At 52.0% G+C, this 26,646-nt stretch overlaps 3 protein-coding genes across 4 annotated transcripts; all 3 read left to right on the top strand.

Annotated features, from left to right (window-relative positions):
* Positions 1-178: 178 nt before the first annotated feature.
* On the top strand, positions 179-3,876 carry ALDOC (aldolase, fructose-bisphosphate C). Of its 2 annotated transcripts, none has more exons than XM_059998052.1 (9): positions 179-332; positions 1,418-1,539; positions 1,626-1,837; positions 1,951-2,005; positions 2,100-2,260; positions 2,382-2,465; positions 2,709-2,883; positions 3,024-3,223; positions 3,353-3,876. In XM_059998052.1, the coding sequence occupies exons 2-9, from the start codon at positions 1,428-1,430 to the stop codon at positions 3,446-3,448; spliced, it is 1,095 nt and encodes a 364-aa protein (XP_059854035.1). In that variant the 5' UTR covers positions 179-332; positions 1,418-1,427; the 3' UTR covers positions 3,449-3,876. The 2 variants fall into 2 exon arrangements, with proteins under 2 accessions (XP_059854035.1, XP_059854036.1); XM_059998053.1 differs by lacking the exon at positions 179-332 and adding an exon at positions 1,072-1,090.
* A 1,716-nt stretch (positions 3,877-5,592) lies between these two features.
* Positions 5,593-17,088, top strand: PIGS (phosphatidylinositol glycan anchor biosynthesis class S). The gene is made up of 12 exons (XM_059996525.1): positions 5,593-5,644; positions 5,925-6,064; positions 6,149-6,260; positions 9,472-9,561; positions 9,983-10,074; positions 11,542-11,749; positions 12,032-12,174; positions 12,892-13,006; positions 13,902-14,047; positions 14,603-14,703; positions 15,487-15,697; positions 16,056-17,088. Exons 1-12 carry the CDS (start codon positions 5,611-5,613, stop codon positions 16,329-16,331), a joined length of 1,668 nt encoding a protein of 555 aa, XP_059852508.1. The 5' UTR covers positions 5,593-5,610; the 3' UTR covers positions 16,332-17,088.
* Positions 17,089-18,167: 1,079 nt separating this feature from the next.
* Positions 18,168-23,926, top strand: UNC119 (unc-119 lipid binding chaperone). The gene is made up of 5 exons (XM_059998362.1): positions 18,168-18,445; positions 21,952-22,065; positions 22,580-22,682; positions 22,794-22,966; positions 23,232-23,926. The coding sequence occupies exons 1-5, from the start codon at positions 18,223-18,225 to the stop codon at positions 23,342-23,344; spliced, it is 726 nt and encodes a 241-aa protein (XP_059854345.1). The 5' UTR covers positions 18,168-18,222; the 3' UTR covers positions 23,345-23,926.
* Positions 23,927-26,646: the final 2,720 nt, after the last annotated feature.

Raw genomic sequence — 26,646 nt, 5'->3', positions numbered from 1 at the left:
AGAAATGAAGCGAGGCCATTTCCTGCCCATGGGGCCTTGGTGGCTGGCCCGCAAGGTGGGAGGGGGACGGTGCGCAACCACCTCGGAGATCCCAGCAGAGTAGTCACTCCACCTCGTCGCCCCGCCTCTGTGGGCGTGGCCTCGCCGCTGACTCCAGTCCTGGGAGAGGGCGTGGCCAGGGCGGGGAGGTGCTGGCCCCGCCCTCCGGGGGAGTCACGTAGCTCTGCAGTCGCCACAGCCTCATTTACAGGAGCCGGGCTTGGAGCCACAGCTGCTGCGGACCTGAACCCGAGCTGCTCCTGTGGCTGCCGCAGCTAACTCGCCGCGCACAGGTGAGGCCCGGGACGAAGCGGGAGTTGCTCAGCATCTCCGCTTCCTCTCCCTGACTCTTCTTTCTGCCTTCCTTACCCTGCTCCTGGGGCCCCTGGATGTGCCTTCTCAGCTCTCTCCTTACATTCTCTCTCCTTTCTGTCCACTGGAAACCCCACACCACTGCTCAGCTTCTCCCACACCACTCCTTCCTCTTAAGCTCTTATGCAGCTTTTCCAATCCTAAATCCGCTGCCTACTGGATTTTTCCTTGGGGTTAGCCTCTCTCACCCAGACCATTTTAATCTCAGCCTGCTGCCTCTCCTAGGCTGAGTTCCCTCTCCAGTTCTCCTCCCTTCATGGTCCCCCCGGTCTAGGTCCTTCCACCTGACTAGTTAACCTGTCTCCCCATCATCTCCCCACAAGTCTCCTCCCTGCTGCTCCTGCATATCTCCCTCTCTCTCCTCTCAGGCTCTCTCCTCATTCCTTTCAACCCTGATCCTCTGCTCCCATTCTCCTGACTGCCTAGGCAGTTAGGTTCAGGGAATGGAGGAGAGGTTATGGAAGCCTGTGGCCGTGTTTTGTGCCACTCCTCCTCCCTACCCCCACTCTTTTCCTCCAGAAGCTGAGGGAAGAGGGGTGATGGGTAATTTTGCCTCATTCTGAAGCCTCTGAAGTAAGTGCATTTTCCCTCAGGGCCCTGCTGAGGATGAGAAGAGGGAAGGTGGAAAGGCCAGTGCTTACGCCCACCTGAAGAAGGGGCCAAATTCAGTGAAAAAAGGGTTGGCATCTTTATTTGGGCAGTAGTTTCATAAGAAGACCTACAGCTTTGGGGCTGCTCACCTCCCCACCCCCACCCTGGGGCTGGGAAGGGTGCCCAACAGGGACAAAAGGAGATGTGGGAATTGGGGCCCTGAGCCTGCTGGCTGTCAGAGGGATTGGTGCCATTTTAATGCCCAGGACCCATGCCAAGGACTGCTGCTGCCCTGTTCCCAGGCCCTCCTTGTTGGGGTGGAAGGAAAAGGCCATTCCTCTCCATATGGACAGGAGAGGAAGCAGAGGAGGTAGTGGGTGGGGTCCAGCTTTTATACCTTGTCTCCATTCCACAGAACTGTCACCATGCCCCACTCGTACCCAGCCCTTTCTGCTGAGCAGAAAAAGGAGTTGTCCGACATTGCCCTCCGGATTGTGGCCCCAGGCAAAGGCATTCTGGCCGCAGATGAGTCTGTAGGTAGGTGGGGGCCTGTGGTCAGGTGGGGAAGAAGTATCCAGGGAGCCCTGGGGATGACCTTCCCACGCTACTTCGTTTGCCCCCAGGCAGCATGGCCAAGCGGCTGAGCCAAATTGGGGTGGAGAACACAGAGGAGAACCGCCGGTTGTACCGTCAGGTGCTGTTCAGTGCCGATGACCGTGTGAAGAAGTGCATCGGAGGTGTCATATTCTTCCATGAGACACTCTACCAGAAAGATGATAATGGTGTCCTCTTCGTCCGTACCATCCAGGATAAGGGCATTGTCGTGGGCATCAAGGTGCAGCCACTGGCCCTGGATGGGGGCTGAGCGTGGAAATAGGTGTGTGGGTGTGAGGGGTGGCAAGCGGAATCCTGCCTGGGTTCAGTTCTGTGCCTGTGTTTCCCCTTCAGGTTGACAAGGGTGTAGTGCCTCTAGCCGGGACTGATGGAGAAACCACCACTCAAGGTACAGGAGGGGTGGGCTTCAAGACCACAGGGTTGTTGGCTGGTTGCTGCTGGCAAAGAGGAGCAGAGTAATGAGGCCGGCACTATGCCTGCAGGGCTGGATGGTCTCTCGGAACGCTGTGCCCAGTACAAGAAGGATGGCGCTGACTTCGCCAAGTGGCGCTGCGTGCTGAAAATCAGTGAACGCACGCCCTCAGCACTTGCCATTCTGGAGAATGCCAACGTGCTGGCCCGCTATGCCAGCATCTGCCAGCAGGTGTGCCTGTGTGTGTGACAGGGGGTCAGATGGGTGCTCTGTGCCTGGGGGTGAGAGGGTTACATGGCTTTCTTCCATCTTACCTACTGCCCATCCCAAGATACTCTGCTCTTACCTGCAGAATGGGATTGTGCCTATTGTGGAACCTGAGATCCTGCCTGATGGAGACCATGACCTCAAACGTTGCCAGTATGTTACAGAGAAGGTGAGTCCACACCTGGGCACAGACATATACCACAGAGAAAGCCTGACAGGGAGCCTGTTCCCCACAGTCCCTGGCTCAGGTGCAGGCACCTTCCTCAAGCACTCTTTTACTTGATCCCAGAATGTACCTGTGAGTCTGACCTATACCCACCCTCACAGTCATGCCCACCCAGCCCTAGACAGGGAACATAATGTAGTGAGTGGCAGGGGCCCAGAACCTTAGTAAACCTCCTCTGATCCCCAGGTCCTGGCTGCGGTGTACAAGGCCCTGAGTGACCATCACGTGTACCTGGAGGGGACCCTGCTCAAGCCCAACATGGTGACCCCTGGCCATGCCTGTCCCATTAAGTATAGCCCAGAGGAGATCGCCATGGCAACTGTCACTGCCCTGCGTCGCACTGTGCCCCCAGCTGTCCCAGGTACCACCCTGCTTCCAAACCTGTTCCTTTCCCTAAGACCCATTCTCACGTTCTTCCCCCGTTCTTGTGGCCTCCAGGGGTTCCTTACCCTGGAAAAATAAGGAGTGATCAATCAGTTTGTCTTCTCTTCTCCACCCTAGGAGTGACCTTTCTGTCTGGGGGTCAGAGTGAAGAGGAGGCATCTCTCAACCTCAATGCTATCAACCAATGCCCCCTTCCCCGGCCCTGGGCCCTCACCTTCTCCTATGGGCGTGCCCTGCAGGCCTCTGCACTCAACACCTGGCGAGGGCAACGGGATAATGCTGGAGCCGCCACTGAGGAGTTCATCAAGCGGGCCGAGGTTGGGAGCTAGAGGTGGTGGGTGGGGAGGTGGTGTGTAGCCAGGCAGGGTCAGCACCCAAAGGCTGTAGTCTGGGAAGGTTCAGCACCTGTGGACTGGGTCAGCCTACTTACCCCCTTCCTTTTGCAGGTGAATGGCCTTGCGGCCCAGGGCAAGTATGAAGGCAGCGGAGAAGATGGTGGAGCGGCAGCACAATCCCTCTACGTTGCCAACCACGCCTACTGAGTACCCACTCCATACCACAGCCCTCGGCCCGGCCACCTGCACCCAATTTTGCCTGTAGTTACGGCCAGGGCCAAGTAGCCATGAAGAGTGGAGATGCCTCCACCCAGCACTGAGTCATCTTCCTTTTTTCTCCTCCCCTCCCCTCTCCGATTGTTGCACCTGGGACCATTGGATGGGAGGATAGGGAGCCCCTCATGACTGAGGGCAGGAGAACTTGCTAGAAGTCAGAGCAGGATGCCTGGGTCTCCCCCGTGCCTCTGCCAGCCCCCACAATTTCCCCATGATGGGGTTGCTTCTCCTTGGGCTCTCCTTGCCCGCCCTCTCTCCTGGGATCAGAGGGTAGGGCACCAGAGCTGACTCATGCTTTGGGTACATACCACATAGCAAATAAATGGTAGCAAAGCATGCTACTTTGTCTGTCTTCTTTACACATCCAATTCCCACCTCCCAGTTTCTGATCTCTGCTGACTGCTGTCTCTGAGCCCTCTCCGACTGTGGAGGTGGAGAGGGTGGGTTTTGAGTTTTACTGGGCTTTAAGTTTGGGTGGGGAGGGGCACACCCAGTCACCATTCTCAGCTCAGCCTCTTGCTGTTGATGTCCGAGGCTGGAGCGTGGCAGTGTGGAGGGCTGTGAGTCTTTCGGGAACTGCCACTTCAGAGGCACTTGGCAGCAGGTGCAGAAGGATGGAGTCAGGCAGGACTCAAGCTACTTCTGAACGCAGCTTTTGCACATGGCCCCAAACTGGGATAAGAGGCGATGGGAGGAGTCTCTCACCTCTCAGCTGTGTTAAGCCCTAATGAGGCTTGACACATTTCACCAGGGGGAGCCACTGCAGAAGGAGCACCTGGGTTGCCCAACAGGGAAAATCCCCAGGGCTCAGCGATGCCCGACACAGCAGGTTATCTAGCAGGTTGCCGAGAGCTGTTGCTCACGCCCAGTTGGGATAGATAGGGGCACAGAGGGAGCCAATTTAAGGGTCTGGGCAAGAGCAGACCTGGTGAAGTCTCATAATGAACTTTGACCACTTAGCTTGGACGTGGGGCTGTAGGTGGAGCACCTGGGTCTATCTGAGCAGATGAAAAGATGAGAGAACCTGCTGTGTGTTCTGTGTGAACTGGGGAGGCCATGCTCTGTGTGAAGTGCACAACCAATGCTCCGCCCAGCTAATTATTGCAATATGGGAGTGTAGGCCGATTGTGGCCTGATCTTGTATTAATAAAAATAGCTCAAACTTACATAGCAGTCTCCTGCCAGGCCCTATTCTAGTCACTTTACAGTTGTTAACTCATTTACTACAACAATTGTACATAAAGTAGATACTATTGCTATCCCTATTTATTTATTAAAACAATTTTATCTTTCTTGGCCACGTCACGGGGCATGCGGGATCTTAGTTCCCCGAATCGAACCCACGCTGCCTGCAGAGTCCTAACCATTGGACCGCCAGGGAATTCCCTGCTATCCCTATTTTAATATGAGGAAACAAGCACAGAGAGGTTAATTAACTTCTCAAGCTCACTCAGGTAAAGTGGTGAAGCTGGGATTTGAACCCAAGTGATCAGGATCATCCAGAATTCTGTGCTCATGAATTTTCAAGAATTTTAAGTGAGGTATTCAGACTTTAACAAGTTGCAAATGAATTCAAATTAATTTTAAAAATATCAAATGAGCTAAATATCCTAAAAACGTACTATAGCTTGCTCCTCCGAAAGAGCTCTATAATAGGGATGATAAACAATGATCGTGATAAGCGACTTTCCGTGTGCTCTTTCCATGAATGACCTCATTTTAGTCAAGAATCTCCATTTTTCAGATGAGAACACTGAGACTTACAGCTTCCCGTGGTCTCCCGGCTAGTATTTAACAACTGCAGAGTTTGCACTCTTATTCCCTGGGCTAGGAGTGGGTTCCACAAGGAAGCGCAGGGTGTCTTCCAGCAAAACCGAAACCCGCACAGCTCCTCAATCGCCGGGGCAGCGTCCTTTCAAGCTCTGGGAGAAGCTCTCTGCGCACCCCGCCCACCCTTCGTCCGTTTTCGTCTGGAGTGCCGCTCGTGATTGGTCGTGATCGCTGCCGTGGGCGCGCCCACTCCTTGCGGGTTTCCGATTGGGGGAGGCCTACGCAGCTCCTCCCCTCGGCAGCAAGAGTGGTTGGAGGCGAGTATGGCGGCCCCGGGGGCCGCAGCTACAGACCTAGGTGCGGCGGCATTCGGGAGGGGGCTGCGGCTCGCGGATTGCGAGGAAGGAATGCGGGGGTGGGGACTGTGTTGTGCCAGAGGTCCCGCGGATGGGGGTTCGGGGTTCGTCTCAGACAGCATCCCTTCAGACTAGGGTCCGGGCCCCTCGCCGGGGAATCCCTTCGAGTGCGGGCTGAGAGGTTCTGAGTACAGCTTGCCGGGGCTCCTCCGCGTCGGGGGTGGGGCCGGCACCCGAGCCCACCTCTGGCGGCGCCTCAGTGGATCCCCCCGTGTCCCCAGAGGTGGTTCGAGGCAAGCGCGCCGCTCTCTTCTTTGCCGCGGTGGTCATCGTGCTGGGGCTGCCGCTCTGGTGGAAGACCACGGAGACCTACCGGGCCCCATTGCCTTACTCCCAGATCAGTGGGCTGAATTCCCTGCAGGTAAGACCTCGGTGGTGGAGGACCACGGGACAGCCCACCGGCAAGATGGAGACTCACTGATGGCCCTGATGCTTCTTCCCGCAGCTCCGGCTCATGGTGCCGGTCACTGTCGTGTTTACCCAGGAATCAGTGCCATTGGACGACCAGGAAAAGCTGCCCTTCACCGTTGTGCATGAGAGAGAGATCCCTCTGAAGTGTGAGTTCCTGATCAGGGCTGCCTTTCTGGTCTGAGTTCAGTCCGCAGATAGGTTGGATAGGCGGAGCATGGGTATCCCGTAAAGGTGATTACAAACTTATTAAAAGACCACTTTGAATGAACAGTGTGTTTGCTAAGAAAAAAAGCAGCTTTAAATTCAGTATTCACCATTAAAGGGGCAGTTTTATTCATAAAACAGTTGTGCTACCTGATCAGAAGTAGGTGATGCTCATTAGGGGTTAGGGGAGGATGTGGGATGTAGTGGAATGAACACAGGGTTTGGAATCAATTTGGACTTACATACAGACCTTATTCAGTTTAACATTAAATATTTTACGGAGTGTTAGGCACGTAGGTATCAGGAATTTGGGGATGAATAAGAAATTGATATTGGTTTCAAGAAATTCATAGGTAGGGGAGAGAGACAAAGAAATCTCAGAAGTATATAAGTATATAAGAAACAGAGATTGTACTTAAGAAAGAGACTATAACTGTCTGGAGGAAAGAAAGGTAGAGAAGGTTTTGAGAGCTGTAATTTTTAAGCCAGATTTTTAAAGGATATGTAGGAATTCAAGTTAAATAAGGAGGAGAGGGAAGGATAACACTAGTTAGTAATAATGATAGCTAATATTAGTTGTTCATTATATGCCAGAAACTCGGTGAAACACTTTACACGTGTTGCCTCATTTAATCCTAACATTATGATCCCCATTTTAAGTCTCTTGTCTCTTTTATTATATACCAGCTCTCCCTACCCCATCCCAATATACTTGTTTTCATTGATTTGTTGGAGAAACCAGGTCATTTGTTTGATAGAACATCTCACATTCTGGATTTGGCAGATTTCTTCCTCTTGGTTTCATTTAATTTATTTCTCTAGTATCCATATTTCTTATAAACTGGTAGTTAGATCTAGAGGTTTACTTAAAATCAGTTTTTTAATTTTTTAAAATTTATTTATTTATTTAATTTATAATTTGGCTGAGTTGGGTCATCATTGCTGCTCGTGGTCTTTCTCTAGTTGCAGAGAGCGGGGGCTACTCTTTGTTGTGGTGCAAGGGCTTCTCATTGCAGTGCCTTCTCTTTTTGCGGAGCATGGGTTCTAGGTACACAGGCTTCAGTAGCTGCAGCACGCGGGCTCAGTAGTTGCAGTGCGTTGGCTCAGTAGTTGTGGCTCGAGGGCTCTAGAGTGCAGGTTCAGTGGTTGTGGCGCACGGGCTTAGTTGCTCTGCAGCATGTGGGATCCTCCCGGACCAGGGCTCGAACCCGTGTCCCCTGCATTGGCAGGCGGATTCTTAAGCACTGCGCCACCAGGGAAGTCCTAAATTTATTTTTTGGCCGCACTTTGTGGCATGCAGGATCTTAGTTCCCCGACCAGGGATTGAACCCGTGCCCCCTGCAGTGGAAGCACAGAGTCCCAACCACTGGACTGCCAGGGAAGTCCCTAGGTTCAGTTTTTTTTTTTTTTTTTTAACATCTTTATTGGAGTATAATTGCTTTACAATGTTGTGTTAGTTTCTGCTGTATAACAAAGTGAATCAGCTATATGTATACATATATCCCCATATCCCCTCCCTCTTGCATCTCCCTCCCACCCTCCCTATCTCACCCCTCTAGGTGGTCAGAAAGCACTGAACTGATCTCCCTGTGCTATGCAGCTGCTTCCCACTAGCTATCTATTTTACGTTTGGTACTGTATATAGGCACATATATACAATGGAATATTACTCAGCCATAAAAAGAAGCGAAATTGAGTTATTTGTAGTGAGGTGGATGGACCTAGAGTCTGTCATACAGAGTGACGTAAGTCAGAAGGAGAAAAACAACTACTGGATGCCAGCACATATATATGGAATCTAAAAAAAAAAAAAGTGGTTCTGAAGAACCTAGGGGCAGGACAGGAATAAAGACGCCGACGTAGAGAATGGACTTGAGGACATGGGGAGGGGGAAGGGTAAGCTGGGGTGAAGTGACAGAGTGGCATGGACATATATACACTACCCATGTTCAGTTTTTTAGGCAAGAATACTTCACAGTTGGTGTGTTGTACTTCCTATCGTGTTATATCATGTAGTGGCCTGGTTGTTTCACTTTGGGTGATGCAAAGATGATTATTTAGTTCAGATAGTGTCAGCTTGACTTCTGTATTTTAGTTCTCGGTCAACCTTTCACCTGATGATTTTAGCATCTGTTGATACTGGAATCCATTTCATTAGGTTGCAAAATGGCAATTTTTAAATTCTGCCATTTCTTCTGCATTCTTCTGGAATTCTGTAAAGAAGAACTTTCCCAATAAATTTTAGGTTCAGCTTGTCAAGTTCCAGGTGGCGAAAAAAATCCCTTTGGGATTGCCTTACATGTTTAGATTAACTTGGAGAGAATTGATATTCTGAGAATATTTAGTTTTTCCATCTAGGAGCCTTGTATGTGTTTCCATTTTATTCAGATCTTCTTTTATGTCATTGAGTAAAGTCTTGGTTTTTTTTTTTCTTACAGTTTTGTACATGTATTCCTGGATATTTTTATATTCTTTATTGTTACTGCAATTGGGATTTTTAAAAATATTGCTTTTTTAATTAGATATTGCTGGTATTTATTAGAAAGCTACCCATTCTTGCATTTTCTTATAATAGTTTTTTAGTTGGTTCTCTTTGATTCCCTTTGAAAATAATTATACTACTTCAAAAAGTGGCCATTTTGTCTCTTTCTTTCAAATATTCATGTTTCTCTTTTTTCACTTATTGCATTGGTCAGGAACTTCAGGAAGAACAGTGCTGAATAATAGGGGAGATAGCAGGCATCCTTGTTTTCGTGCTAATTTTAATGGAACTATAGTGTTTTGTCATTAAGTGTGCATCTTATTTTTATCAAGAATGTTCACTGAGTTTATTTTGAGACATCTATTGAAACGATCATATGGTTTTCCTCCTTTTACCTACTAATGTAATGAATATTGTAATAGATTTCCCTGTGGGGAGGGTACTTCAGGTTGAAGGTGCACAGCGAGAGGCAAGAGCTGGGCAGGTGGAAGAGGTGGAGTGTCATGTATTTATATCATCCATGCAGAAATCATTAGAATTGGCTGTTGCTTCTTGGTATTTCTCTGCAAACAATCATCTTGCTCTCCTCGGACACTGGACAGCATTAGGGCTGGAAGGGTGGGCAGAGTCTGACATTTGCTCTTCTCATCATGCTTCTTTCTCTCTCTAAGACAAATTGAAAATCAAATGCCGTTTCCAGAAGGCCTATCGGAGGGCTTTGGATCATGAGGAGGAAGCCCTGTCATTGGGCAGTATACAAGGTACTAGGAGGGGTGATCATTTAAACAGGAAGCCCTCTTTTTCCTTCTGATCTCTAAGTGTGTAGTTTCCATATCTTGTCCTTTTTTTTTTTTTTTTTTGGGGCCTGTGCTGTGTGTCCTACAAGGATCTCAGTTCCCTGACCAGGGACTGAACCTGGGCCACGGCAGTGAAAGCCCGGAATCCTAACCACTAGGCCACCAGGGGACTCCCTCCATAACTTGTCTTAACTCCAAAATCTCTCTGGGAAGGCTGGGAATGAGATACCTTGTGTCTCAGCCTGGGCCACCCAGGGCCAGACCTGGCCACAGTGTCAGCTGGGTGTGAGCGGGAGGTGGAGTGATGGGTTAGGCACCGTGTGGGAGCCAGAGGGAGAGGGAATGGTGTTTGCGCTCCTGGTACACCACCTGTTCTTGTCCCCAGAGGCAGAAACCATGTTTGCTGAGCCATCGGAGCAAGCAGAGGGCTCCCTGACAGTGTACGTGATCTCTGAACACTCCTCACTTCTCCCTCAGGTAGGGTGAGCAGAGAGGCTGCGGACATGCCTTCTCCCTTCAGCGTGTCCTCTCCTAAGTCTCCTTCTTGCAGTATTGCTGCCCATTCCTTCCATTTGCTACAGAAAACTCTCCTCAAGTATTTTTTAAAAAGAATGCAAATAGGGATTGTTTTCATTGACTCTGGGTCTTTCTAAATCCAAGGCTTGTATGTGGTTAAAGTTCCATTTTTTAAAAAAATAAATTTATTTATTTATTTATTTGGGCCGCATTGGGTCTTCTTTGCTGCACGTGGGCTTTCTCTAGTTGCAGTGAGCGGGGGCTACTCTTTGTTGAGGTGCGCGGGCTTCTCATTGCAGTGGCTTCTCTTGTTGCGGAGCACGGACTCTAGAGTGCAGGCTCAGTAGTTGTGGCACACAGGCTTAGTTGCTCTGTGGCATGTGGGATCTTCCCGGACCCGGGCTCGAACCCATGTCCCCTGCATTGGCAGGCGGATTCTTAACCACTGCACTATCAGGGAAGTCCTAAAGTTCCAATTTAAAGTGGAAAAAAAATCAATGGGGTTAAAGAAGCTGGTTTGAATGGGCTGTGATGATAATATGAGCAATACATTGACCTTTTCAGTTTCTGAGCAAAAGGTTTGGTGGGAGCTGTACCAGCTACCATTTTATTTTTTAATTTATAATGAAATGTTAATTATTACAAAAAGATGAAGGAAAATTTTAATAAACATCCATGTACCCACCCCTAGCTTGCAAACTATAATACAGCCCTGTGCATCTCCATGATTATATCCCACTCCCTTGCAGCCAAAGGTGACCATAGTTTGTATGTATCATTTTCATATTTTTCTTTCAAGTTTTATCACATATATCTCTATAAACAATATGTTTAATTTTATATATTTTTGAACTTTATATAAATGCCGTAATGAAGCGCATGTTCTTCTCTAGTTTTCATTTTGCTTGACCTTTATGTTTGAATCATCTATGAAAATATGTCTAGTTGAATCTAATGCATTCATTTAAAATTCTGTCTAATGTTTCATTGTATAAACATATCACAATTTATCCATTCTGTTGCTGACAGGCATTTGGATTGTCTCCAGTTTTATCCTATTACAAATAATGCTGATGTGAAAATTCTTGTACTTGCCTCTTTGCCATTTGCCATTTACTTATATCAAACTTTCCAGTTGTTTGTTTATTCTTGCTCAGCATGCCGTCTCTTAGTTTCCAGCCCATGAAGATATAGCTGTTGCCTGCACCTATGTCATCTGGGAAGGAGAAGGGAACTGAAATGAATGAAAACACTCATATATACCCATAGCTCAGAAATGTTGACATAATAGTTCCCAATGAGTCTAGAGAGAGGTGCAGTCCTGTTGGTCGGTGGCAAAAGGCCAGATTCTCAAAGACAGGAGCCAGAGTGCTCTTCTGCTTTCTTCCCTGAGCCGTGGGCATTCTGTCCCTTGCTTGCCCCTCATAGGACATGATGAGCTACATTGGGCCCAAGAGGATGGCAGTTGTGCGGGGGATAATGCACCGGGAGGCCTTTAACATCATTGGCCACCGTGTAATCCAAGTAGCCCAGGCCATGTCTTTGACTGAGGACGTGCTTGCTGCAGCCTTGGCTGACCACCTCCCAGAGGACAAGTGGAGCTCTGATAAGAGGCGGCCTCTCAAGTCCAGCTTGGGTAGGGTGACCGGGCTGTGCCACGGGAAGGGAGAGGGAAATGAATTATGTGGAGACGGTGGGGCAGGAGGGGAATCTGCATGCAAACGCTTCACTCCTTTCTTCTGTGGTTTCATCTTTTTCTTAAAGCACTCGGTGTTCCTCATCCCAGTTTTATCCTCCCTTTGCGTCCATGATGGCAACCAGCCCCATTTCAGAGGAGAACCAAGTTCAACTCAGCCAGGGGTACAGGCTGCCTTTGATCCACAGATGCCTCTGGCTTCCCTGACTCCTGTTTTTATAGGCTATGAAATCACCTTCAGTTTACTCAACCCTGACCCCAAGTCCCATGACGTCCACTGGGACATCGAGGGGGCTGTCCGGCGCTACGTGCAGCCCTTCCTGAATGCCCTCAGAGCTGTGGGCAACTTCTCTGTGGACTCTCAGGTGAGACTGGGAGCAAGTTGAGGAGCCCTTTTCCCCGCTGCACCATCCTTTCCCAAGTCCCTCCATATTTGGCATTTACAAGTGTAGTCTGTTCTTCCAGCTCTTTGAGCTTGCTGATTTGCCAGGAAATTCCTGTGTATGTATATGGTTCTGGGGTCTACTTTTCCTCCTTGGTGTCCAGCTTGGGGAGTTTTGTCAATGCTTGTTAAAAAAGTAACTTCCTTATGGCTCCCTCTGGAACTGTATTCACCAGTTGTGCCATCCTAAAAATTTATTAAAAAACAAACAAAAAAACTTCCTGAGATATGTTAATGTAGTAACAACAAAGATGTGATGAATGTAGTCTTCTGAATTACACAGTGTCCTTTTAGGGAAAAGGTGGGAGAAATTTTTATCAGGTCTTGGTAGTGGGAGAAATTACTTCTGAATAACTGATTTGATTTGATCTTGTGGACACTGAATTATGCTATTCTTTGTTTAGGCTGTGAGAAAGCCTGGTAAAATAACGTGGTGTTCAAAACCTGGATTTAGTGTGTTAACTTTACTCTTGGCTTTGTTATATTTTTCCCTACTCCTGCTTTCTCTCGGCCTTGATTTTTGTCTCTTATATTTTGCCCTGCCTAATGGTTATCTTTTTAAGGCACCTCAAATCTTTTGGGGGGACAAATTGGAATATAGCTCAGTAGACAAATAGCGTGCTCCCTCTTTGCTCTACAGATCCTTTACTACGCAGTGTTGGGGGTAAACCCCCGCTTTGACCCAGCTTCCTCCAGCTATTATTTGGCCGCACACAGCCTCCCCCATGTCATCAACCCAGTGGAGTCCCGGCTGGGTGAGTTCCTGACCATGAGGGTCTTTCTGCCAGGCCGGGGAAGGACCCTGAAGGCTCAGCCTGGGGTGGGAGGCGGGTTATATATAGCGATGGCTCCCAGGTTGGGTTGGTCCAAGGGCGTTGAGGAGGTGCTGGGCATTTAGGCTCCTTTTTCACGATAGTCTGTTGACATCTCCATCTCCACACTGTCACATCCAAAAGCATTGATTAAACATTCCCAACACTTTTTATAAACAAATGGATAGGCTGCGTCTCCCTCCCTGCAAGCCATCCAGGAAAAATATGGCCACACGTGTAGGAAAGACAGCAGCAGAAGTACAGGAAGGCAGAATTTGAATCGACAGTTCTGCTGATTGAGGCTGAGGAACCTTGAAGCTGGGGTTCCAGTTTTTCACTTTGGCGCTGGTACCTCAGAAGAGTAGGTAGTACAGTACAGTAGAACTGTAATAGAGGCAAACCAAAGGGAGTATATCACTAGTTGTGGAATTTTAGGCACCAGGGTTAGGCCAGTGTGGACCAAGGGGTATGGGTGGGGCAGCACATGAGGCCTTGGCGAATTCCTCCTCCCTCCCTGCTTCCCTCCTTCCCTCCCTTCTTTGCTACAAGGTCCAAGGGACTGCTTTATGGCACTGCCGAAAAAGGTGGGAGGCTGTTGGAGGAGAGGCGATTTGGGGGCAGTTTGAGGCTGAGGACTGCACTTCATGTATGTGGCACATCTCGGGAGAATGCTGAGGTTGTTTAGCACAGAAACCCAGGCCTGGAGGATATCCTAGTGATTATCAGTTGGGGAAAATGAGGCCCAGAGTGAGTGACCAGCAAGTTAGAGGCTGACCTAGACCTAAGATCTAGACCCAGCGTGTTTGGTGTGCTGACTCCCCTTCTCTTTGTGCCACAGGATCCAGTGCTGCCTCCCTTTACCCGGTGCTCAACTTTCTACTCTATGTTCCTGAGCTTGCCCACTCCCCCCTGTACATTCAGGACAAGGATGGCGCTCCAGTGGCCACCAACGCCTTCCACAGCCCCCGCTGGGGTGGCATTATGGTATGGTCACACCACGGAGACCCCAGAGCCCAAACGTCAGGGGTGTTCGTTGAGACTGTTCTTCTGTTGTTCCTCTGGTGTCCTCTGTGGCCCAGCCTGGGTTGGGGGGTGGTGGTGAGGTGCTGTGAGCTCGTGCCCCCCACCGCCCCCCACCAGCCCCACTGCTTCTTATTTCCATCAGTGTTTATAGTAGGACCCTTTTGCACTTGCAGTTTGCGCTGACTTAGGACTATTCTGTGTATAACTTAGATCTTGGCCCTGTTTGTGGGAGTCTTAACAAGGTTGGGAATGTTGTCTCCCCTGTTAGATTGGAGTTTCTCATGGGTAGGAACTTTAAAATGGAATTAAAAATATTTCTTTAACAAGATTTTTGAGGGAGTAGAGGAGATAATTTATATAAAGCTCCTAATAGCAGGTATTCCAAAAATATTAGGTTTGTAATTTTTAAAGAGCACAGAGTATGTCTTCCTTTCCTCTCATGGCCTCCAGAGTGTCTAGGGCAGAGCTGTGCATGGTCCTGGCGTGATGTTGAGGCACCCTTATTTCCCCCTGCAGGTATACAATGTGGACCCCAAAGCCTACAATGGCTCGGAGCTGCCGGTGAGAGTCAAGGTGGACATGGTGCGGGTGATGGAGGTGTTCCTGGCTCAGTTGCGGTGAGGTCCTGGGGGATCCACTTGGGGGCGAGGCCACTGAGACTGACCACAGTCTCCTGGGCTGAGTGCAGTAAACCCTCACTTGGCAGGGACACCTTGGCTGTGCCTGGAGCCCCAAGGAAACCAAGAAAGGTTTCCAAGGATCACTTCATCCTTCTCTTAAGAAAGACTAGTTGTTGACAAAAAGCGTTTTAGGAAAAATAGGCTCATGAATGTCAGGTCCATAGGCTGTGATTAGGGATGCTTAAGAAAATTAATTCTTGTGCGAAGGGATCTATTGATAGTGGCTTCCTGATGCCCTGTGTTGAGTATTCTAAGGCTGTGTCTGGGCTCATCAGGAAAGAGGATTCTGATTGATTAGCAATGTCTGCCATGGTGCAGGGATAGAGAGGCACAGCACGCATGCCTTGTCAGAGGTGGTCCTGGATCATCCCTTAACTAAGGCTCAGGGGCCCCGTTTGTCCAAAGAGAGGGTAGACAGGGTGAGGGGATTAAAATAGTTGGTGTTAATTAGAAATATTTTAGCCATGGAACCTTTTTTCACACAAGATCTTATAATATAGAAACAATATAGAAACAGGTAAAAGTGAAAAACCACTAGCTAAAGTGGGGCTTGGGGCTCTGTGTTACTTAGTGTTGCTGCTCACCCCCTAAGACGCTAAGGCACTTCCTACAACCCCTGTGGTTCTGGGTGAGATCGAAAATCCTAATAGTTATTCTAGGAATCCTAACCATCTTCTCGACCACCTTCTGCCCCTTTGACCTTCTTTGCTGTTCCTACAGGCTACTCTTCGGGATTGCTCAGCCCCAGTTGCCTCCAAAATGCCTGTTCTCAGGGCCTAAGAGTGAAGGGATAATGAGCTGGGAGCTGGACCGGCTGCTCTGGGCTCGGTCAGTGGAGAACCTGGCCACAGCTACCACCACTCTCACTTCCCTGGCCCAGCTTCTGGGCAAGATCAGCAACATTGTCATCAAGGACGATGTGGCATCTGAGGTAAGCAGGCAGGGGATGGATTCTGTGGCCTAGGACTGGAGTGGCCAGCAGGGCCCAGGGTGTGGTGAAACCAGAGAGCCGTTTGAGGTCCAGAGGATGTGTGGGCATGCCATCCTTGAGTGCCCAGGCTTCCTCTAGAGGTCAGTGCCAGCTCCCTAGTAAGGAGTCTAAGTGCGGGTGTGAGGTGTTAAGCAGGCACTAAGAAGATACCCCCTAGCCCTTTTCTACCGGCCTCCATATATCCTGGGCAAACTCCAGGCAACCTGCCTGGTAGACGGAAGACACAGTGAGGCCCTCTCCCACCCTCCCAACCAACCGATGCCTAGGACGTTTTGGTAACTCCCTGCCCCCTTCCTAGGTGTACAGGGCTGTAGCTGCAGTCCAGAAGGCAGCGGAGGAGTTGGCCTCTGGGCACCTGGCTTCTGCCTTCGTTGCCAGCCAGGAAGCTGTGACATCCTCAGAGCGTGCCTTTTTTGATCCCTCGCTCCTCCACCTCCTCTATTTCCCTGATGACCAGAAGTTTGCCATCTACATCCCACTCTTCCTGCCTATGGCTGTGCCCATCCTCTTGTCCCTGTTCAAGATCTTCCTGGAGACTCGCAAGTCCTGGAAAAAGCCTGAGAAGATAGACTGAGCAGGGCAGCATCACAGTAGGAAGCCTTCCTTTCCAGCCAGGAGGGGAGGTGTTAGATTGAGAGGCACATAATGGGGCCTGCCACAAATGACTTGTCTCCAGCCTGCTCTGTTGCTACTCCAGCAGTCAAAGTATAACACTCCTTCCCGTTCTTCTGACTCAGGTCCCTCCCACTCTTCATCCCCCCACCCCCCACCCCCCTATCCTCAAAAGACACATCATCTGGGCCTCCTTACCCGGCCTGAACTTGAAGGCCCTTTTCTGTCTCCCTCTGGAGCAGGGGCAGCTTGTGCTTCTGCCCTGTTCCTCACAGTCCTCTTGCACTGAGAGGGAGCATTAGGGGAAAGCCCTGGGTTGGATTCTAGGTCCCTTCCCTCCACGCTTCTCTCTAACCCCTCAGGGAGAGCCCTAGCACTGCTCTCATAGAAGGGGCCAAGCACCTGTCACCTCTGGGACCTTCTCCTTGACTCCCCTCCCTCCTGGCTGGCTGTACCTGTTGTGTGCAGCCTGATGCTGGGTGTGGCAGAGGTTCCCTTCACCCTTTCATAGAGGCAGTGTGGTGAGCGGGGAAAGTTCCGGACTTGGGATTAAACATGCCTGAATTCAAACCCTTGCTTCTGTACTTATCATCTGGGGAGCTTTGAACAAGCCACTTAATCCTCTCTGAGCCTCAGTTTTTCATTTGTTAAAATAGTACTAATGATACCTCCCCTACAAGGTGGTTGTGAGGATTAAACGTGATGAGCATGTGATAGTATCTGGTATATTCTGGGCTCTCAAGAAACATTGGTTGAATGTGAATTGGAATGATATGAAGTATGAGCATACCTTTCATTCTTCATTCGTGTGTAAGTAATGGTTTCCTGGTGTCTGTCCTCCTGGGCTCACTGGTCCATTTTGCTTCCACCTGGCCACGTGCCCTTCTTGCCTCGATGTCCTGGAGGGCCCTGTGGTGGCTGGACATTGTAGGTTATTGTCCTTCGATATGTCCTGGGTTGTCTAGCAGGGGGTCTGGGAGAGAATAGCTTGTACCAGTGTAAGCCCTCAGATACTAACTGATTCATAAATTCAAAAAAAGAACATACAGTTGACCCTTGAACAACATCGGGGGTGGGGTGCCCACCCTCTGTGCATTCAAAACTCAGAGTATAATTTATATTTGGCTCTGTTGATCTGCAGTTCCATATCCAGAGATTCAGCCAACCCATCGTGTAGTACTGTAGTATTTTCTACGAAAAAAATCCACGAATAGGTGGACCCACGCACTTCAAACCCATGTTGTTCAAGGGTCAACGGTATTGAGCACAGGCTGCACGGGGCACTGTGCTAGGTGCTGGGTATTACAGAGAACAAAGACAGGATCTCCACTTTCACTGAACTGGTCTTTTAGGAGGCGGAGGCAGTGAGCAAATGAAACTAATTTCAGATAATGCATTAGAAAGAAAAAACAGGCTGATCAGATAGTGCCTGGGGGTGTTTGAGAGGGTCTCTGAGCAGATGACATTTGAGCTGAGACCAGAAGGACAAGAGGAGGCCATCTGGGGGAAGAGCATCCCAGGCAAAGACCCTGAGGTGGGAACTTGCTTGCGGGCAGAGGGAGAGGCGGAGTGGCTAGAGCACAGCGAGTAAGAAGGAAAAGGTAGCCAAAACCCCTTAAAATCCCTATCGAAAAAATGAAAGAAACCCAGGGCGGGCCGCCTCCCTGCCCCGGGTGAGTAGCCCAGGTGGGCGGGAGGTGGGCGGGGCCAGTACCGGGCCCACCCTGGGGGCGGGGCGGCACCTGGGGCCCCTGCCCGGCCGGGGGCGGGGCTGCGGACGCTCCCCCTTCCCTCGGCTCCAGCTGGCGCAGGCAGCCGCCGCGGCAGCAAGCTGGCTGCGGCCCCGGGAGGCCATGAAGGTGAAGAAGGGCGGCGGCGGCGGGGCCGGGACGGGGGTGGAGCCCGCTCCAGGGGCCTCGGGCCGGAGCGTGGAGACCAAGACGGAGCTGCAGGCGGAATCCGAATCCGGGTCCGAGTCGGAGCCGGAGGCAGGCCCGGGGCCCAGGCCGGGGCCGCTGCAGAGGAAGCAGCAGATCGGGCCGGAGGACGTGCTGGGGCTGCAGCGGATCACGGGCGGTGAGCACCCGCGAGGGAGCGCCACCCGCGGGCGGGAGCGGGAGAGCACGAGAGGGGGCCCTCGAGGCGCGCGGAGCCCGGGCCCCCGCCCCCTTTCCCGCCCTCCCCCCGCCTCCCCTCCCCCACCAGAGTCCCCCTCCACGTCTGACTCCAGGCCTGAGATCTCATGTTCCCCCTTCCCTTGATCTCTCTCTGCGTCCCTCTTGTCCCTTTAGAGATTTATTTCCACCCCACTCCTTCCTTTTTGAGGAGTCCATCCCCCTTTCCCAGGTGGAAGTGGAGCAACACCTGCAACTGTGACCCCTTCCCCACAGAGTCGTCAGAGCCCTTTGAAGATTTTCTCTGCAATAATGAGGAAGGGGGCTGAGTGCAGTCTACCCTCAGTCTCCTCCACCCTGGAGGCTAGGTGGAGGCTGAGTTACTAGGGTGGTATCAAAACCCTCAGTTCTCCCCGACCATTAATGCCTTCACCCTGGACACCCCAGGAAGTCTGGGGCCATCCCCCTCCCCAGGAAAGGACCTGAGGAGGAAGCTTCAGTGGGTTGGCTCTGGGCGCTCTCAAGGGAGTGGGTTAATGCCCACCCTTAGCCTGGACTAGGGCCTGTCCTGTTTTGGGAGGCCAGGTCTCCACTGTGGTTGAGTTTCTGAGCTGGACTGCCTAAGTTGAAGTTCCAACTTTGCCACGTTATTGACTGTGTGACCTTGGGCTAATAACTTCACCTCTCTGAGCATATTCATCTGTAAAACAGGGATAATGATACCTACCTTGCAGAGCTATTGTGAAAATAAATCCTCTGATTTTGCACCATGCCTGGCATGCTGTGCATGCCCTGTAAATAGGGCTCTTTTATCAATAGTACTGAGGGCCCCACAGGACTGCTCATGGCTGCTGCCTAGAGGCAGACAACTGGGCATTCAGGGCAGGGGAGGGGGTCACCGTAGGCAGGGAACAAGGACTGGAAAGTCTCATGGCAGAGGCAGTGGCTGAGCCTCAAAGAACAGAAGGCGTTTGGAGTGGCCTACTGCCTTGGCCTCATTGATTAGTAACCCTGCCACAGCTCCCTCTGAGAGAGCAACTCTTGGGGCTCCCCTGTGGGGGTAGGGGGCAGATGCTGGGGTGGAGCTGAGCTCTGGAGCTGCAGGAGCAGCAGAGCCCAGGGCTTCCAAACAGAGCTGTGGAGGAGACCATGGTGGCAGGTCTAGGCCTGTGCGTCTGCGTCCTCGGGGGACCAGCATCTCCCGTCTCTCTGAGCCAGGCAGCAACCATTCTTGGCTAGGCCCCCAGAGCGCTGAGCTGCCTTACCCAAGCAGGCACTGGTAGAGGGAGGGGGCCCGGGCCAGTCCGATGTTGGTGCCAATTGGGCTGTAATTGGCAACAGCAGCATTTAGGATTCAAGTTAGCTCTGGGGCAGAACTTACTTATAGGGTGTCTAATTTGTCCAGGTCCTAGGTAACTTTAGAAGTTATTTTGCAACTATGGGGGCTTCCAACCCATGTACAACCGTGTGTCTCTGAATTTGGAGGAAATTTATAGCCCTTAGAGATGCGGCATCTGCTGTAGATGAGCAGAGGAAGAGTCTTCACAGGAGCCCTTTCTTTTGTAAAAGTTGAGAACAGGCCTCCAGGACTCTCCTCACTGACACCCCCGCCTGGTCTCTTCTGACCTTAATCGCACAGGTCTGAGGTTTTTTGTTCCTGGATTACTCAGCCCTGAATCCAGCTTAGGGAGCTATTTGTGGCTGAGGGGAAGGGAGCAGTTGTGTTCTGAGCCCTCGGCCAGTCTGCCCCTTATCTGGCCTGACCCTCGGTCCCAGGCCTCATCCTTCTCTAGCAGAGGGAGGGAGTGGAGGTGGTGTCCTGAGCCATGGGCCTCTCCTGTTCCTCACTTCCTCTAAGGACAGAGGAGTCGATAGGTTGAGTTTGCGGCAGAATAGACTGAGGTCATACTGCAAGTTGTTCTCAAATGAGAGGAGAGGCTCCAGAAGTTAGAGAATGGGGGAAGAAGGAGGACTTTATGCGGAGCTGGGAGTTGGGCAACTAGGATGCTGTTCCCAGTTCTGCCACATCCTCTCCTTAGGCCCCGCACCCTCCTTCTACATCTTTGGATTAGTGCTTACTTTCTGTGAAAATAAGGTGTGTACAGCGTGAGGTAGGAGTTGCCTACTTCCATTCCTCCTCCTCTCCTCTCACCACCATGGGCTGTGATGGGCAGGCCAGGGCTCAGGCCCCTCCACAAGCCCTATGTAGTCCCTGCTGGACCGCAAGGTGCCAGGTGGCTACCAGGAGGGCTTCCTGGAGGGGGCTGCCCCAGGCTTGAGGGAGAGAGAATGACTTTACATTCACTTCCTCTTCCTGCCCCAGAGGAATAAGAGGTGGTCTAGGGACCTGGAGGGTGATTTCCGGGCCTCTACGTGGAGGATGTGATGCTATGCAGGCTGACAGCACCAGAGCCCCCACTGCACCTCTCTGTTCCTTCCTATTTGCTGCCAGGGCCTCCTTGAGTGCTTGCAGTTGCTGCTGCACGAGCGGTGAGGGTTGGATCAGGCCCTGCTATTTCTAAGCTTCCTCAAGCAGGGCCCACCACTATTCCTCGTTCCTCTTCTGGGCTCGAGGACTTCCCTTACCCCATGCACACCCCCGAGGCACCTGCCACACCCTCTTACTGGCCTTGCCTGTACTCTTCTCTCTGGGGGTGGCTCAGCATCAAGGCTGGATGGATGACCTTTGAGGGGGTTCCCTCTGTTTGCTAAGATCTCCTCCTGCTTGAAGATCAACAGGGATGGGAGCAAAGGTGGCTCCCTTCCCCCCAATATTCCAGGCTCTGGGCTTGAGTCAGCAGAGCTTTGGCTAAGCTGCTTAAGGGAGCTGGGTTGGTGTAAGCCTCTTATGGGGAGAGGAGGGGCCGGGGTGGGGGGTGAGGAGGGATAGGGAAAGGGTTGATCGCTTGCCCCAGCACTACCCAGGTCAGAGAAAGTCCTTGTTTGACACACCTAGATGTGTGCCAGGGGTGGCTATGGGGTGGGGGCGGGGGCATCCTCTCCCGAGGTAGAGCTGTGTCACCCCTGTTAGAGTGAGGTTCCTAAAAGCAGGGCTCTATCTTCCCTCTCATGGTGGCGGGGGAAGGGCTCCCCATCAGATTAGAGACTCATTTGGTTAACCGTCACCGAGCCAGTCCTGGCAAAGCAGAGACTGGAATAAGGGCCCTCAACCCCTGGGTGGGCGGCAAAGTGTTGGCAAGCTGACCTTGTCCTCCACCCTGCCCCTCCCTGACCCCAGAGGCTACCAGGATGGAACGATTTGTCTCCCATTAGATCCCAATGGCAGAGCTATGTCTCCCGCACACTATGGGGGCTCCCCCAGGGTGGGGGCTCACTTCTCTCTTTCTGCAAGGCAGTGACCTTAGGAGCAGGGAAGGTGGTAGCTAGTTCAGGGTTCCACTAAAGCTGAGTTGGCAGCAGGGGCTTCTGGGCAGGCTCCTTCCTTGCTCAGCTGCCTGTCTCCCCTAGACTACCTGTGCTCCCCTGAGGAGAATATCTACAAGATTGACTTCGTCAGGTTCAAGATTCGGGACATGGATTCAGGCACTGTTCTCTTTGAAATCAAGAAGCCCCCAGCCTCAGGTGAGTGGGTTGGGTGGGCCATCGACAGAGGGAGGTGGGCGAGGGCTGTGAAATGGGCTGCCCAGGGACTCCTCAGGCTACAGAGGAGTCAGACCAGAGCTGGGATTTGCACCCAGGCCTTCTCAGGAGACACCAGGCAGGGGGGCCTCTGCCTGGGGCTGGGCCTCTTCTTTTCCTTCCCTGTGCTCCTGGGGTTAGACATCTTGGGAAGACAATCCTGCCTCTTCAGTCCCTGCCAGCCTGCCCCCTGCAGGCCCCCTTGGGAACTGCAGTCCCAGAGGCCCCAGGTCTTTTTGTCTCTTGCGGCTCAGGGAATCTCAGTTGAAATTGGTGACCCGCTGACCAGTTGGAAGCAATTAGAAGCATTCAGCCAGTGGTCTGAACCCTCAATATACATCAGGATCTCCTGAGGAGTTTTGAAAAATTCAGACAGATGAGGGCCCTGGGGTGAAAGCCCGGGTGGGCATGGGCCCCAGCCTGAAACCCACTGAGCCCCAGCTGGGGTGCATTACAGAGCGGTTGCCCATCAACCCACGGGACCTGGACCCCAATGCTGGGCGCTTTGTCCGCTACCAGTTCACGCCTGCCTTCCTCCGCCTGAGGCAGGTGGGAGCCACGTGAGTCACTGGGCCGGGGTGAGGGCTAGGGGTGGGGGCTGAGGTGCGGGTGAGGGTGGTAGGGAGCCCTTCTTGAGTCCCAGCTCAGCCCCGCCCCCTTCTCTCACTCAGCGTGGAGTTCACAGTGGGAGACAAGCCTGTCAACAACTTCCGCATGATTGAGAGGCACTACTTCCGCAACCAGCTGCTCAAAAGCTTTGACTTCCACTTTGGCTTCTGCATCCCCAGCAGCAAGAACACCTGCGAGCACATCTATGATTTCCCCCCTCTCTCTGAGGAGCTGAGTGCGTGGGCAGGGCCCTGTGGGAGGGATGCAGGGGGACTCAGAGAGACCAAGTTGTGGGGAGTGTGGGTCTGAGCCCCTTTCTCCCCTCCCTGGGTCTCTTGTGTCCGGCCACCATTCGTGTGTCATCTGTAGGGAAACTGAGGCTCAAAGAGGCTGGGGGAACTCTTTGTTCAGCTTGTCCGCGTCCCCTAGTCCTGAAGCCCCTGCAGTGGCCTGGCTCAGGCTTCTGACCTTTGCCCCAACTGGCTGGGTCTCTCTTGCAGTCAACGAGATGATTCGTCACCCATATGAAACACAGTCTGACAGCTTCTACTTCGTGGATGACCGGCTGGTGATGCACAACAAAGCAGACTATTCCTACAGCGGGACGCCCTGACCCCCAAACCAGCCCCTGCCCCAGGAGGGTCCTGGGCCCACAGCCGTGACCACCCCAGCACTCACCTGCCAGCCCCAGGTCTTCTGCCTGGGCAGTGCTCCAGAAGCCCTGAACCCTTAGTCAGTGTTGGGAGGGCGGGTCCTGACATCCCCCGTCCAAGTCTGTGCAGCCCGTGGGGCCTGGCACGTGGGGTGGGGTGGTGGGGGCTGTTTGCCTCCATAGCCAGGAAGACCTCTCGTGGGAGGAGTAGCCAGGACTTGCGGACAGCCGAGCTGGGCCTCTTGGGCCCAAGTTTCAGAATAGTGTTCCCCTATCCAGGCTTTGACTAGGTCGGGGCAGGGACCCATTCCCTGTCCCCTGCCCACCACTGACAGGCCATTTAGAGTTGTAAATTCACAGAGGAAGGTCCTTGTGGGGTCTGGCAGTCAAGCTTCCCAAGGGGGTCTGGGCCCTGACCACAGCCCCGGCCTCTACCATCAGGGGCTGAGATCCTGCCTGAGGTGTGGGAGGGACCTGCCCAGATTGCAGCCTGGGGTAGGGGTTGGACCAACTGTATATAGTTTTCAATAAACTCTTTCTCCTTTTCTGTTCTCTGGTTGTGGGCCAGCATGTGCGTGTGGTGGTGGCTGAGGGGGCCGTGATGTGGTCCCAGGGCCCTCCTGTCTCCTAACCCACTGCAGCCTGACCCCCACCCGGCATCTAGAGTCAGGACTTAGTATGTGTTGCAGCTGGAAAGGGTTTTTCCTTTGATAAGGAAGGAGACCCAGGCCTTGAGAGGGGAAGCTTTGGCCAAAAGTCGTAGCCAGCCCTGAAGAACAGAGAGAGGCTGGGACAAGGGCCCCCGACTCTACGGTGGGAGGGGAGGTGTTGGGGAGGTGGCCTTGCCCTCTACCCCACCTTCCCTGACCCCCAGAGGCCACTAGGACCATTAGGTTGTCCTTTTAGCCCTCATCAGTGAGAGAAGGCTGAGGCCTGGAGCCATCTTGCCCTCAGCTGCCTTGGGGAGGCCCTCTGGCCTGGCTGCCCTGCATATAACATCACCCCCAGTCCTACCCCAGACCCAGCGGAGGTCTTAATGGAGGAAATTCAGGAACTGAGATCGGTGGAGAGTTTACTGCAGGGTTTGCAGCTTACTGTTCCAAGTGCCAATTTGGATACACGTGGCGCTAGTCTGCCCTCTCCCTCTCTGGGCTGAGTTCATCTAACCCTGAGGGGCCTAGAAGGGCTGGAATTCAACTGGGTTCTGTGGAGCACTTGCTGGAGGCCAGGACCTGGGCTGAACTCTGGGATTCTAAAATGAGAGAGACACAGGGAACAAATACCTGTCCCTAGAATGAGATGAACTGGGCATACAGGGGAGCAAGAGTCGTCCTGCTTCGAGGGTCCTAGGGAGGATTCTTGGAAGAATCTTACTCACCCCAGCATTCAGGGCACAAACAAGGGATTCAGTCTCAACTCCTCCCTGTTTCCAGCTCCATCCAATCAGTCACCAGTCGTGGAGATTTCACCTCTTAAAAATCTCAACTTCATCTACTTCTCTCCAGTTCCTTCACCTCTCACTCGAATTCCTACAGTTACACTCCTCAACACCCCTCTGCCACTACTATGCTAGTATGTGGACTCTGGAGCCAGACTGCCTAGATTTGTATCCTGACACTGCCACTTAATAGCTGTGCAATGTTGGCAGGGCAAGTTAACCTCTCTGGGCCTGCATTTTCTGAAAAATGGGTATAATCCTCAGAATTGATTGTGAGCAGTCTAAGTTAACACATATAAAGCACCCAGGCTTGGGCCTAGCACTCAATATCTATTGGCTATTGTTAGCTTCATTCTTTCCAATCCACCCTTCACTCAGCTGCCAGAGATAATCTGGCCGGGCCATTCCTGCTTAGTCCTCCTCAGTGGCCCACCATTGTCAGAAGCCCCAACACCTGAACCACAAGGCTCCACAGGTCTTTCACGTTGTAAATATTCACTTTGTTGAATGCAGCTGATAAATCTTGCCTCCAAACCTTTGCTTTATGCCGTTCACTGGGCCTGAATGCTCTTCCCTCATCTCTTCCTGTCAAAGTCGTCCTAAATTTTCAAGCATGTGTGGTGGTGGCTACCTGGCTCTACTGGTGTTCAGTGAGCAGGGGACCGGAATGCCAAATGTGCTCCACTTAATGGGACACTCAGTGCTAACCGTCCACCCCTCACAACGGAGGGTCACTGAATGAGCGTGTGTAACCCCAGGGAAGGCCAATGAGCATTTGAGAGCAGGGCAGAGGGAGAGGAACCAGTGATGGAGACGGGAAGAAAAGCCGGAGAGGTGAGGACGGGAGCCTGTTTGGGAGCAGGCTGTTTTAAAACTGAGGGAAGAAAGAATTTCACCAAGAAGTAAGTGGTCAGCAACTGTCAGCTGTCACAAAGGGGAGGAAGGGGCGTGGGATGGGAGGGGATTTTGGTTTGCAGATGAGGCTGTACAGGTATACAAGTGTTTGGAGTTGGAAGTGTTGTTTTGGAGGTTACAAGTATACAGAGAAGGTATAGCAAGCAAGAGGGACTTTTAGGCCAACACAGGTGTCAGGAAGAAAACCCTCCCCTACCACTCTGGTAACAGTCCTCACTGCACCCGCTAAATCGAATCGGGTTGGGGTCCTGGATCGGGCCTGCTGTACTTCCACCTTCAGATGGATAGGGAGGTCCCTGTTCTGAGGTCCTCATCCCTGGAGCATGTACCAAAGAGGCCCTCATCTGAAGAGGTCTGTGTCCCCTGGGCCTGGAGGAGCCTGGCTGGGAGAAGCCTTGGCACCCTGCCTCCTTTTAAGTCTTCATGCCTCTGGCACTGTTCCTACTGCTAATGGTGCAACTTGATGCATTTGGTTCCTGGCACTTTTCCTGGGAACCCAGAGGATCCCTGGGCAGTAGAAGGAGGAAGAAGACAGGGCCAGGTGGGGCTAGTCCTGGCTCTGGTGATGACGAGCTGTTGACCTTGAAGGCTGATCTGGAGGCCTCAGATGCTGTCTCTTTGAAGTCAGCCAGATATTTTTGCTTTGACTCCTTAGGGGTGTCACGAGGACCTCACCCCTGGGTTGAGCAGGAAAACCCAAATTCTACAGGGAGACCCACCACACGTGCCCACCTGGGCTGGAGCCAGGGTGCACATGGGGACTGCCACACCCTTTGTAAAATATTGAGATGCTTCCCTTCCAGATGGTGAAGAGCTGCTGTCCCAAGCCCCTAGTGCCTTCCTCCCTAGGCTGGCCCCTCCCCTGAGAGCCACCCTCCATTTCCCCACCACCTGGCAACTAAAGCAAGGG

The sequence above is a fragment of the Delphinus delphis genome, chromosome 19 (assembly GCF_949987515.2).
Source record: "Delphinus delphis chromosome 19, mDelDel1.2, whole genome shotgun sequence".
In the NCBI taxonomy this organism is placed as follows: domain Eukaryota; kingdom Metazoa; phylum Chordata; class Mammalia; order Artiodactyla; family Delphinidae; genus Delphinus; species Delphinus delphis.
Note: the sequence above shows the minus strand (reverse complement) of the source record. Positions and strands in the feature narration are given on the sequence as shown.